This window comes from Lampris incognitus, chromosome 13 (genome assembly GCF_029633865.1).
Source record: "Lampris incognitus isolate fLamInc1 chromosome 13, fLamInc1.hap2, whole genome shotgun sequence".
NCBI classification, from domain to species: domain Eukaryota; kingdom Metazoa; phylum Chordata; class Actinopteri; order Lampriformes; family Lampridae; genus Lampris; species Lampris incognitus.
Genome location: NC_079223.1, coordinates 16,664,158 through 16,678,308, shown reverse-complemented (window position 1 = coordinate 16,678,308; position 14,151 = coordinate 16,664,158). Strand labels below are relative to the sequence as shown.

The 14,151-nt window shown below is 44.3% G+C and overlaps 2 protein-coding genes across 2 annotated transcripts in view; both read left to right on the top strand.

Moving 5' to 3' along the window:
• Positions 1–14,151, top strand: part of cep170aa (centrosomal protein 170Aa) — a 350,414-nt gene that overhangs the window by 186,608 nt on the left and 149,655 nt on the right. The gene's annotated exons all lie outside the window — the stretch shown is intronic.
• The window catches only part of LOC130122398 (AT-rich interactive domain-containing protein 5B-like), a 76,870-nt gene that overhangs the window by 359 nt on the left and 62,360 nt on the right, over positions 1–14,151 (top strand). Inside the window, exons 2-3 of the mRNA XM_056291287.1 lie at positions 69–323; positions 12,316–12,550. Of these exons, the coding sequence (XP_056147262.1) occupies positions 69–323; positions 12,316–12,550 (490 nt within the window). The remainder of the gene's footprint in view (positions 1–68; positions 324–12,315; positions 12,551–14,151) is intronic.

Below are 14,151 nucleotides of genomic sequence, written 5' to 3'. Positions count from 1 at the left end.
TTTTTCTTTTTCTTTTTTTTTGTTTTGTTTTGTTTTTTTTCTTTTTTTTTCTTCTTCTTCATCAACAGTGGGTGGGCTCGTCTTGCGGTTTACACGGACCATATATATTCTACAAAGCCTTTAAATTTCACCGGGACGGTAAACCCAGGATTCTGTCCCTTGGAGACTTTTTCTTCGTGAGATGTAAACCGGAGGATCCTATTTGCATAGCGGAGGTTCAGCTGCTCTGGGAAGAAAGGACGAGCAAGCAACTTTTATCGAGCTCCAAACTTTATTTCCTACCCGAGAATACCCCCCAGGGACGGACTGCTAATCACGGAGAGGTAGGAATGATGACCCGATCGTGGTGTCGGCGTGCGATTTTATGCTTTTCCTCCCGACTGTGTGTTGGGGTGCTCATTCATCCCCCCCCACCCCCCCTGTACGCGTTCTTGTCGGAACAACATCTTTAGTGCGTTAAGTGTTCGGTGGCGCCCGCTTGTAGTCCGCCTTTTGTCGGCGCGTGACACGGGCATTCATAACCGCATGATATTGATGCACCGACATCGATGCATTCGAGAAAGAAAAAAGAAAAAGCATCGACCCAACAGGGCTATTTTTGTTTCCCTGGCTCTACTTCAGCCTATTTGTTCATTGTGGTGTCAACTGTGCTGAATGTGCACTTGTCCAGCTGCGCTCAATAAGGCTGTCGCTGCGCTCTATAGGGTTAATTGTATTATACAGGGGATTGGGGGGGGGGGGGGTTCCGCAAGAATCCAGCGCATAGGCACAGTGTCATTTCATTTCTTCGCGATGCGTGTCAAATGCGGACATATGGGCGGAAATTGTGAAATGGCCATAAACGCGTTGGCTCGTACCGCCTTTTAAGATCGGACGCTTGCCGTGGTTATTGAATTATTGCATGATGTTGCCCGAGCCGAGCATAGCCAGCTCTGACGCGTCTTAACTGTTCTCCGGGATTTTTTTCCCACGAGGAACAACAACGACAACAACAAAAGATGTTCATTACTTGAAATGTGATATTGTCTGCACACATCTTGACTCGCCGCCACTCTTTAAAATTTCGCAATAGTTATGATTGACTGTGGCCATATGTGGCGCGTGTGATCCGGTTACATCGCTCCGCTGAATGGCATTACTTTGATTAGTTGGCGGGCATGCCTCTTCTTCTCAGTGGCAATAAAACAAATGATCGGTATTTCTAACGTCGTTATAACGAACCGATTATCATGATGATCATCGCTGGCCCCCGATCGTTTGATCACTTGCGGTCCGAATAAAACGACTCCGTGCTGCTGTTACGTTGTTTATACAGAAGGACAAAGCCGGGTTTGTACTTGACTGTTCCACTGATGGTTTACTTACATTCTTTCCTCTTGAGTAATAGAGTGACTATCACATTTCCTTTTCATGAGAAAGGTGGCTATTTATGGCCCGCTGCTTAAACAAGCCATCTTCTATGATGGCGGAATTCATCTATCAACGGGTATCATCTCCCGAAGCCCTCTCACTTTAGCCTTTAACACGCTGCAATTATTTAGTTAATTACTTTTGAGTGCATGCATCGTCGATTCCCAGGCCACGCTTGCGCAATGAACGAGGACATGTTGGCTCCTCCCCTTTTCCCAAAGACCCATTTGCATTGCAAAGTGCTTACATTCCACTCCGCTTGATATCTGGGAAAGATTATATTAACTCCTTTCCTTATCAGAAAAAAAGGCTGCGTAGCCTATGTAAATCAACTCATAAAGACCTTGGAGAACAATAAGGTGCATAAACGCTGGAAAACAAGTGCAGTCTTCACTGAAGTCTAAATTTTTTTCTTTCTTTTTTTTGATGATGTACTTTAAAATCTCATGGGAAGCATATACTTTCACAGCACAAATAATGCATCATCGGTCACGTCCCTTGCACATGAAGATGTCCTAGTGTGGATAATGTGTTTTGTTTTTTGTTTTTGTTTTTTTACGTTTCTTGATTCTGGAACAGACCCCAAACTCTATAACATTAAGTGCTTTGCGGAGATGCCTGCAGGTAAACTTCAGTGAAGGGACTTGTCAAACTCCAGGCTCTCAGCTAATCGACCCACTTATATTATTACACTGTGGAAATAACCCCGACAACTCCAAGTCACTTTATGACCTTCACCGAGCCTATTCAGGTTCTCGCTGACTTTGCCCTATAACACTAATCTGCACTGCATGAGTCAGCTATAGCAGCGTTCACACATGCAAGCCAGGAGACATAATAAAGCAAAATGAGCAAACCTGGTATACAAAACAATAGAGGTGGACTTTGATAAACCTCGCTCGACTTCGTAGACACAGCGCAAGGTGACAGTTCGTGACCGCAACTTTCAACCGACGCCTGAGTTTGAAGTTTGTTTGGGATTTAACTGGTTGTAAACAAAGAAGGTGAAGATTATGCGCATAACAGGAGCCATCTGTAATTTTCGTCATGACTCTGCCGGTATATAATTAGAGATTAAAGAACGGGTAGCGTCGCTGCATTTTACCTCTGTCATTAATTTTACTCAAACCCTGGATCTAGCATTATCCTGATGATAGAGGCCCACACACATGAACCTAATGACTTACGACTACCAGGAAGCACAGGTTATTTACACTCCTGAGAGAACACAATAGCGCTTGATGAAACCGCTTCACATGAGAGCTCAATTGTATTTAAGCGGTTTGTTTTATTCTTGCATTTGGGTATATTCACACACCATATAACTACAACGATGCCTGACGTTTGGCATATAAACAGCCCTTGCTATTTTGCTCTTGTTTCTCTGTGAGATTAAAGACTACAAGTTGGGGTTGGTGGCTGCGGCTCATATCTTGTATCTCGGGATACCAATTAACTCGAGCCCGAAGCCAATATCCCATGAAATTCCGAAAGGCACGACTATTTTCAAGACGTAAACATCAAAACACTATTTATTGAGCCAGCTTGCCAGAATTGGATTACTGATTCACTTGTTCTCTCAGAGCTGAGGTATGATGTAATTTCCTGGTTATTTCTCAGGTATTTGTTTGCTCTGCCCCTCCCGGGCTCTGCTTCTCTGCGCTGTGCAGGCAGTGACAGGAGGAACCAACCCGTGATCTACTGTGCTTATTTTTCTTCTGTCACAGGGTTGGAGGTCAATTCCTTTTAAATGCAACCGCCTACAAATGGAGCCAAGCTTTGAATAGAAATGGGAAATGGTGATTCAGTGAACACAAATCATTTCTGATAATATGTGACTGGGAGTGAATATCCCGAAATAGTTCAATGCATATCAAGAGAAATATAGTCTGCTGATTTTTTTACATTTTTATTTCTTATTTATTTATTTTTGGTTACCCAGGGTCAAAACAAAGCCACATCCCAAGTTAATAATTAAGTCCATATGTGGGGGAAGCTCCATTTTTCATTATATCACCATCTGACAAGCAGCGTTCACCCCCACCGGTTGAGTTCTGCCTGCTCTTTAAACAGGCTTTGTGTTGTTCTGCGCACCCATTATGACAAACCCTCTATCAGGGCCTCTGCTCTATTTGTCCGCCTGGAAACTGCCACCAACAAAACAGTTGCATGTATTTAAAACTCATTATTAAGTGACACATTATATTTTGTCTCATCCCACATGGCCCGCTCCTCCTCCTCCTCCTGGTACTGTTTGGCTGGTTGTAATGCATTCTGTTTTTGGACTCCTATTCCAGGACAGAGCTGTTGTAGATAACAGCTCACTGCACAACACCCACTTATTGTATGCTTTGCTTCAGGCAGTTAATTGCCTATGCTTATCTTATATACATCCTACTTTGCTGCAAATACAGCAAGGCAATCTTAATGGAAATTCACAACCGCAGAGAATATTTCTGGATCATGTTATATTAATATGCTATTATCATCACCTCTGATTTCATCTGACCTCTCCTTTTTTTCCCTCTGTTCCCTTAGCTGACAAAGCTTGCATGCGCATGCATGAGCTCACACGTGCGCGGACATATACACTCACAGGCGTGCACACACACACTAGCAGGCTGGGGACTGCAGCAGTATAACAGTATTGATTGCTGTGGAAAACACTTTGGCGTGCATCCAAAATCATCTCTTCAGTACATGGCTGTTGTCCATGCATGTGTTCCAGCACTTTAAAAGCCAGCTTGTAGTGAAATTAGATTGTATTCATTTGCTGCTTCTTTGATTTTTTTTTCTTTTTTTTCCCCCCAAGGGGTAAACTCTTGAATGGGTGATTCAGGCATCTGGAATGCTAGTTGAGTTAAGTTTAAGTGGCCCAGGTATGTGACCAGTATTGCAACGGATGAAGTCATTTTGCTGGATGACTTCAATGTAAATGTGATATGGCACATTTCATACAGTTGCCTTTTTGCGACATCCATACTTTCTCCCTTGGCCAGTTTGTGTGCATTATACAAAATCTTCCCATTCACACAACAATGGCAGGAATTTGAGGGGTGGGGGTTAGTGTGTAAATGTGGAGTGAGTGTGTGCGTGTACATGTGTGCATTTGTGTGTGTGTGTGAGTGCCTTCTCCCTGCTGCAGAACAAGTCATTAAGTCTGAACACTGCCCTCCAGTGAATTCCTCACCATCGCCGAAATAGCATGTAAATTATTGCCAGCTTTTTAGGATAGTGTAATTTAAAACCTTTTAAATGGAATACCCTGGACTTCAAAGGCTATAAAAAAAAACACCTAACATTTCCCATTGGTTCAGGAGCTGTCATTCCTATCCCTCAACAATCTTTTGATTCCTTCTACCAAAGTATTTTGTGACTTTGCAGACTAAGTAATGATATGTTAGGCCAGCGCCTGGTCTGTCAGCACATAAGAGACTTAAGCTGCTCTTCAGATTGGTTTTTCCACTTTGTCATTGACAAACCACTTGAGCCTGCAAACATTTGCCTTGATGCATGACTCCAGTGCCCCCAGCTACAGTGGATCGTTATTATAACCTTTGAGGAGAACAGACCCACAGATGAGCCGCTCTCATTGGCTGTTTTAGCCAATATACTTTGTTCTTTGCTGTGGTTTCTTAGATGGAGAACATGAAAACGATGGCGCTTCTCGGTCCGTCTTGTGCATATATGCTGAAATGCATCGGTACAAAACAACAACGGTTCAAAGGCGCTGACGCAGGGTTTTTTTTTGTGTGTGTGGTGTCATCTTACACGATGGATGCCTTGCCGGCTTTTAAGGAAGGCTTTGAAATGCCTGCTGTTGTGCTATTTTTCTCAATTTTTATATCTGGGAACGATACCGTCATAGCTCATGTAAAAGGAATCGCTTAATAGAATCAGTGAATAAAGGATGAGTTCAGCGCCCTGCAGATATGAAGGCGACTCTGCGTGTACGTAAGAATAAACCGTATATGTTAAGTGGCTGAACACTATGTGCCATTACTTTCACCTCTTAAATATTTCATCTCAAACTTTTGTATTTTCTTAACACGGTTAAAAAAAAAAAACACGTTATAATTCAATTGTCCCTGGCTTCCTCCCCAGGGCTCCCATTTAATTCCCAGATAAGTTTGTTTTGGGACACTGAAGCCAAGGTCAGTCATGAGGAGGAGAGATAGATAATGAACTCATAGAGGGTTTCATACTCTTGTTTTATTTTCTCTTTCTCTCTCTCTCTCTCTCGCTCTCTCTCCGTCCCCTCATTGTTCATGTCACCATGTCCATTACTCAATTACTAATCTCCTTTGGCCCCAGGAATTCCAGGGCTGACCTCTCTGAGGCAGCAGGCTGAAACCTTCCCAGCATGACAGGAGCTCTGTGTGTGTGTGTGTGTGTGTGTGTGTGTGTGTGTGTGTGTGTGTGTGAGAGAGAGAGTGTGCGCGCGCACGTGCTTGGGCAGGCCTGCTTGTATCCCCAGGATAGAAAGCCACCCACCCAAAGGGACTGCGCCCCCTAATTCCCAAGCTGAAAGCCTTGTCCGAGCGATGTGACGCTACGCCATACAGCAGTGACATTCAGGAATGTCTCCCTTACTGTTCGGCCAGGACACACCATGGTGTACACTTTAACGGGGGGGGTTGTTCGTAGGGCCATGGAATATTCCCAGGGAACATTGTTTCTAATGGGATCAGGGAAGGTAGGTCTATAGGAGTGTCCCCGCCCTCGCTATTTGCAGCCAGTTCTCTATTGTGTCCGTACAAAAGGAATGATATGGATTTCAGCGAATTTTATTGCGGTGGGACTTTTGGAGTCATGGACTCTTAGGTTAACTGCAGTTCACGGATCCACTGTTTTGGTGTATTATGCACAGAGTCAAACTCAAAGTCGGTAATGTCAAGTCAATTTTATTTGCATAGCCCAATATCGCAAATTACAAACTTGCCTCAGGGGGCTTTACAGCAACACTGTCTTCGTGTAATGTCTTTGTGTAATGTCTTTGTGGTGCAGTAAAATCGAGAGTTGTTGTTATCAGAAGGCAATTTGAACGTAATATTAACACCTGATGTGTTTGATTTTTACTCAGCGTAAGTTCATAAAATGACCAGATAGACTAACTGAACACCCCCCAGCTAATTCGGAGGTATTGTGTAAGAGCATTGTAAACTAAACATCATTATCATCAAGGCTGTCCTCGTAGTTCATTATTGTTATTAGGTAACAACCAGCAGATTGTTCTCGTTACAGTAATCAGAATATGTTTCATTTGGCAACAAAGTGTTCATATTACTGTGACAGGAGTTTGACTTGATATATTGATTAGGATCACACTTACATAACACAAACTTTACGAACAATATCCGAATCAGAAAGACTTTTATTGCCGTGTGCATTACATGCACTAGGACATTTACTTGGTGTTGTTGGTGTGATTAAGAATACAAGAAAAGTAGTCTTAAATAAAATAATAGGGTGTTATAAGTGTTATATATATATATATATATATATATATATATATATATATATATATATATAAAAACAGTACAAAGTAAAGTAAAAGTACACTTTTATATACAAATTGCAGTGTGTGTGTGGGGGGGGCGTGGTTGTCAATATGGGGCGGGGGGGCAGGGGACCTGTTGATTAGTCTGACTGCAGCAGGGAGGAAACTGTTCATGTGGTGTTAAGTTTTCGTCCTCATGGACCTCAGCCTTCTACCAGAGGGCGGAGTCTCAAAAAGATGGTGTCCAACATCAGGGCTTTGTCGCGGTCTATTCCGTTGCTTACCAACACGGGATCGCTGGTTCGAATCCCCATGTTATCTCTGGCTTGGTCGGGCGTCCCTACAGACACAATTGGCCCTGTCTGCGGGTGGGAAGCCAGATGTGGGTATGTGTCCTGATCGCTGCACTAGCGCCTCCTCTGGTCGGTTGGGACTCATGTTCAGGGGGGAGGGGGAGCTGGGGGAATAGCGTATTCCTCCCTGGCACTATGTCCTCCTGGTGAAACTCCTCACTGTCAGGTGAAAAGAAGCAGCTGGCGACTCCACATGTATTGGAGGAGACGTGGTGGTCTGCAGCCCTCCCCGGATCGGCGGAGGGGGTGGAGCAGTGACCGGGATAGCTCTGAAGAATGGGGTAATTGGCCGGATACAACTTGGGAGAAGAAAAAAAAAAGGGGGGGGGGTCCAAAAAAAAGTGGTGTCCAGCACAGGAGGAGTCGACAACGACAATATATAAAGTAAAATCTAATTAGTTGAACAAATCCAAAGAACTTTACAAGTTAGAGGTCACATATAAGCATATATGCGGTGAGGTTGGCGTTTTATGTAGATCAGATGTAAATTAGATTGCTTGGTGTCAGTGTGCAATGTGTGCAAAAATTAGTGCAAACATCATAACTGACTGCTAAAATCAGTGCATACAATCTATCTATCTATCTATCTATCTATCTATCTATCTATCTATCTATCTATCTATCTATCTATCTATCTATCTATCTATCTATCTATCTATCTATCTATAGTGTTTAAGTGTAATTTGGCATGTTTACAGTAATACAAAGGGTAAAATGAGAGTGTGATGTGATGTCAACACACCAGGCTGCGTGTGATGGGGATGATGAAGAGTGTCACCTCTTGGCTGCAGGCTTGCCGTCCTCTGACCTATATTATATTATCAAGCGGCCCGCTGGTTGTATCTGCCGCCTTGTTAAACTAGCTGAAGCCTAACTCGGAGTGACAGCGCATTGTGGATGGACTGCGAGGGCCCCATGTTTTTAAAGCTCATCTGTGGAATTGAATGTCTCAGTAGTGAATATTATTGGGAAACCCCTACTGGGCGGTGTTGTTGGATATCATATCTCAGGGTTGTTTCATCTGTGTATATCTTTCTTTTTCTTCTTTTTTCTTTTGTACATGTTTGCTCTTGTTTCTGGCAGAAATATTTCGTCTTATTTTCGACAGCGTTTTCGCTCAGGCAAAGTTGGCTTGCGCAATCCGAACCCTGTTGAGGGCTCAAAGGGGAGCCATTCTTCTCCTCAGCCAACCCACCGCACAGAAAGGATTGCGTGGGCATATCGCACAATTTGTCTTCTAAATTTATCACGTTAAAAGTTTCCCAATATTGAAAAATGTATTGTGTGTAACTTTTTTTTTTTAATGAGCCTGACCCATCCTTTGCACAGCTGCCTCGATTTTTTTTCTTTTTTTTTTTTCTCCCAGTAAACATCAGTCTGCTGGTTAACTCAAAACAGTTAATGGCAAAGCCAATGGATATAGCCTGTTTTTAGATCTGCGGCACTCTTCATAGACTGATTATATTCTGGACTGTGTTGACAGCTGCTGGATTGCTCTCACCTGTTGTGTGTGTGTGTGTGTGTATGTGTGTGTCTCCCATTCTGAACACGTCCCCAAACAGGATCTGTTGACACACACACACAATGCACCGTGTCACTCAAGTGATTGATACAGAAGGGGGCAGTTGTGTAGCTGCTCCGAAAATATGTTTTTGAAGGTTTTCCACTTGTCCGGGAAGGCCTTAATACGCCGTTGAGCACTTCGCCGCTGCTTCAAATGCGCGTTGGGCATCAGATTATTCCATGCATTTTCACTTCGATTGGAGTGAAGTGGAATTTGCTGCCGAGAAACGTTGATATTGTTTATCTACCCACTGCCAGAAGATTGCATCAAAGTACAGTAGCTATTTCAGAAGAGATACAATATGGGGTTGTTTTTTTTTCTGGCTCCGGGGTAAATGCTATTTGCTGTTGCTCTACATTATTCAAATGTCCTCCTTTTCCGAAGGGAGAAGCGGCAGTCAGTTTTTTTTTCTTCTCTTTTTTTCTTCATTGCATGGAAAGCCGGTTACAACCACCCGCCACCACTTGACAGCTGAAGACAGCTCATTATAAGAAGACCGAAAACCCATGTTTGATGTTTCTACTTAGTGAGAGAGGCACAGCTATATCAAGCTATCCCTCACAGGCTTTTTCTTTATAAGGAAATACTGTCTCTAACTGGTTGGGATTTGATATGGCTGTAGTTACAGATGGCGAGAGAATTAAAAGTGGCTAGATGTATAGACAGTAGACTCAGAAAGGATCTGAAAAGGCGGTGCGTGTCGGTGTTTATTGGAGTGTGTCTGTGTGGATGTGAGAGACGGATTGTGAGCAACAAAAAAAAAATAGAGGTCACATCTCACAGAAACCAATAGATGCATACAAATACACATAAATACATACAAAGTGGTTGAGGGAGGGATGTGAACCGGTTCCCAGGTAAATGCTTGCCAACTACGGTAAATGGCAGAGAGTCCCTCGGAGTGTCTGCAGTTCTTTCATACACATCTGTCCTCCAGATTTCTCTGGTTCTGTAACAGCCATCTCCCAGCACACCACTCAACGCTGCTAGTAACAAGCATTTCAGCCATTAGTACTTCAAATGGAAAAAACATTTAAACATCTCTCCGCTCTGTTCTCTCTCCGTTGGACTTGTTGTTCCTCGAGTATAAACGTTATAAAGCACATACCGCAGAAGGAGCAAATTTTAGTTAAGTGGGGCAAACAAATAGAAATGTTTATCTACTGTGTCCTCACAGCCGTCTCGGGTCTTCACAGCCATCACCTCGTCTTGCTTCAGTGTCAAGTTAGAAACCTTTATTTCTAGCTTGGCTAATTTTACTGCTACTGCCGTTCTGTTGTAGTTTTGTTGTGTTGCTTTGATGCACTTTTTTGCGTAATCAAAGCAAGAAAAACGTTGCCTACCAACACGGGGATCGCCGGTTTGAAGCCCAGCGTTACCTCCGGCTCGGTCGGGCATCCCTACAGACACAACTGGCCGTGTCTGTGCGTGGGAAGCCGGATGTTGGTATGTGTCCTGGTCGCTGCACTAGCGCCTCCTCTGGTCGGTCGGGGCGGCTGTTCGGGGAGGAGGGGGAACTGAGGGGGAATAGCGTGTTCCTCCCATGCGCCCTGGATCGGCAGAGGGGGGGCAGCAGCGACGGGGACGGCTCGGAAGAGTGGGGTAATTGGTCAGATACAATTGGGGAGAAAAAGGGGGAAAATCCGGGGGGGGGGGGGACGAACAAAACAAGAAAAATGGGATATTTAGGAAAGTAATTGATTGACTATGGTAAATGGACTGCATTTATATCGCGCTTTTCTGGCTACCGACCACTCATAGTGCTTTACACTGTATACCTCACATTCACCCATTCACACACACATTCATGAGGCTGTCATGCAAGGCACCAACCTGCTCATCAGGAGAAGTTAGGGGTTCAGTGTCTTGCTCAAGGACACTTCGACACGCTCGCCACAGGAGCTGAGGATCGAACCAGTGACCTTCCGATTACTAGATGACCCGCTCTACCATGCCGCCCAGACTAGACGTTGGGTACCTTGTCTTTGTTTTACCCTTACCAGAACAAAAATCCGCTTCACACCAGGGTAACCACACGTAGAAGGCAACGTATCACTACTAGTTATTATACATCCCATATGTCTTTGCATCCTACAGTAAGGGCATCCTGTTTATGCAAGCAATTGATAGCTGATAGTCAATGAGCTTGACATCAGACATCAGTGTAAAATCTCTGCATCCATGATGAATATCAGATAGATGGCTTATTGACCCGTCTTGAATCGATTTTTACCCCTGCTTACTTGAAATGGTTCCAACATTTACATCACCATCTGATTTAATAACTAACTGTTGGCAATTTCATTCAGTAATCATCCGTGACAGATTGCCCCAACTGGTCTTATGAACTTATTCGACTGGCTTCACCACTGTGATAGTGCTTGACCATATCTTGTATATGGGAGACTAGCCACATGTGGACATATATTGCATTCACGTTTGTGTGTTTTTACCACACGTTTGACTGCCAAGAATCTCTTTGCAATTCTAATTTTAAACTCAAAAGATGTAAGAGAATGCCAAGTGCTCAAAATGTATAGTAAAAAAATGTAACTCCAGTATGACATGAGATGTTAATGAAGAAAACAACACTGGATGAAGAAAGGGGGCAGGACACGACTGTTTGTAGACACACTTAGGAAAACAGGATTACGTATAAAAAACCTTTGTTTGTTGTTGCCTCCGGCTTGGTCGGGCGTCCATACAGACACAATTGGTCGTGTCTGCGGGTGGGAAGCCGGATGTGGGTATGTGTGTCGTGGTCGCTGCACTAGCTCCTCCTTTGGTCGGTCGGGGCGCCTGTTTGGGGTGGGGAGGGGGAACTGGGGGTTATAGGGTGATCTTCCCACACGCTACGCCCCCATGGTGAAACTCCTCTCTGTCAGGTGAAAAGAAGTGGCTGGCGACTCCACATGTATCGGAGGAGGCATGTGGTAGTCTGCAGCACTCCCTGGATCGGCAGAGGGGGGTGGCGCAGCGACCGGGACAGCTCGGAAGAGTGGGGTAATTGTCCAGATACAACTGGGGAGAAAAAGGGGGGAAAATTAAACAAAAAAAACAAAACAAAAAAACTTTTGTTCGCTGGGCATGTCTGGGAAAAATACAAAAAGTAAAAATGGCGACCGGTTTTGACCTCGTAGGGTCTTCCTTGGAGCAGGGCAGATCAAGAAAAACCAATTACGACGATGTAGTTAAATACAAGAAACAATCAGCGGGTTTCAGTCATGTTTTGTGGTACAACGTGCACGGTTAAAAATATCAATTTCAGCCAAGACTGATTTAGATTTAAATTTGCAATTATCTGATCCATGTGATGTAGGATACACAGAGATAAGTAACATGGCTGACTGATAAACAAGGTGTTTAATCAGCTTTTTTTCATCCAACTGAGTTTGAATTCTTCAAACAGCCCCCCACCCCTTGCATCTTGCCCATCTCATTTACTGCACTTGTCATTTTAATTATGATTTCGCTCTTCCTCCATGCAGCATGAGGTAATCGCGGTATCTGAGAAGGTGATCGTGCGGTTGGAGGACCTGGTGAAGTGGACAGTACCGGACTTCTCAGGATGGGCACACGGGCTTCAGGCAGAACCTCTCAAACCCTCCGTGCTGCGGGAGCTGGGCACCAATGGGCGGCGAGAGGCCCTCCACCGGTACAGAGAGAGCACCCTGACCAGTGGGCTCAACTTCAGGGACATCCAAAGGGAGAGGGCACAACTAGGTAAGACCATCAACACTTTCCACCCCCCCTCATTATTTTCTGATTATTTCTGCTTTATTGGACTGTACAGGGCACGGTGGCGCAGCGGTTAGCATGGGTGCCTCACAGCAAGAAGGTCCTGGGTTCGAGTCCCGGGGTAGTCCAACTTTGGGGGTTGTCCCGGGTCGTCCTCTGTGTGGAGTTTGCATGTTCTCCCCGTGTCTGCGTGGGTTTCCTCCGGGTGCTCCGGTTTCCTCCCACTGTCCAAAGACATGTAGGTCAGGTGAATCGGCCATACTAAATTGTCCCTAGGTGTGTGTGTGTGTGTGTGTGTGTGTGTGTGTGTGTGTGTGTGTGTGTGTGTGTGTGTGTGTGTGTGTGTGTGTGTGTGTGTGTGTGTGTGTGTGTGTGTGTGTGTGTGTGTGTGGGCCCTGTGATAGCCTGGTGGCCTGTCCAGGGTGTCTCCCCGCCTGCCGCCCAATGACTGCTGGGATAGGCTCCAGCATCCCCGCGACCCTGAGAGCAGGATAAGTGGTTTGGATAATGGATGGATGGATGGACTGTATAGTATACAGAGCTACCTGGACACTGCATTGCTTCCTTTTAATTAACCACTGATTTTATTATGTATTCATGTACAAGCACTCAGGCTCAGTTTGTGTTTGTTGGCCCTTTGATGATTTAATAAACCTTGTGTTGACTAGAGTAATTCATTAATTTGTGTTTGGGATTCTTTCTTTTGTAATGAGCTGAGAAAAGCACTAGGTAATGAGGTAATGGTGGCACGGCTGCCAAGACATTACCATAATACTGTATTGCAACTCTGTTTTCTTAGTCCATGACAAGACCACAACACCGCAGCAAAATTCTTAAAACTCGGCTGGCAACGGCTTGTTGTATTTAAGAAATCCAATTATAGCAAACTGCTATCTACCGCACTCCCAGCCTCCAACACTTTCATATCCATCTGTTAATATCGTAATTGAGTTTACATCTCAATGGCTTGAAAAGGAAGTGTGTGTAGCTGGATGATTCCCTCCATTGCTGGATTTATCTATCATGTGCACAGTATCATTCGGTGTCAGGGAAACGTTTGGTTCCCGTGCCCTGCTGGGGTTTTACTATTGCATTTAGCCATGAATCAGCCCCGGCATAAAGCTAAATGTCTCTCTGAATGACTCATCCAGAGCCAATTGGAGACTCTGGTATTTGAGGTGAAGAATCAGAAAGAACGTTATGTTCCCTTTGAAGCCGCTTTCTACTTATTTTCCTCCTTTTCACATGCCTGTGATGTCATACCTAATGCTGATTGTAACGCTACTATGTAGCCAAGCCAGCTCCCCTGCCGAAATGCAAGTGTAATTATCATATGTTTTGTCAGGTTTTAAGTCAGTTACCTCGCTCTTTCTGGCAACATTTTTAGCTTTGTCTTTCAAATGTTCGTCTGTGATTTGTTTTTTTTTTTTTACGAGTCATTTGAAGCGCAGTGCCTGTGTGGGATTGAAAATCCAGTAGGTTTAAGAAAAAGCAGCTCGCACTCTCTGTAGAGGAGCTTACGAGTGATCCTTGTATCTCAGCTGCTTGGCTCTTGCAGGGTGAGGTGGATGTTGTGTGTTTCTGTC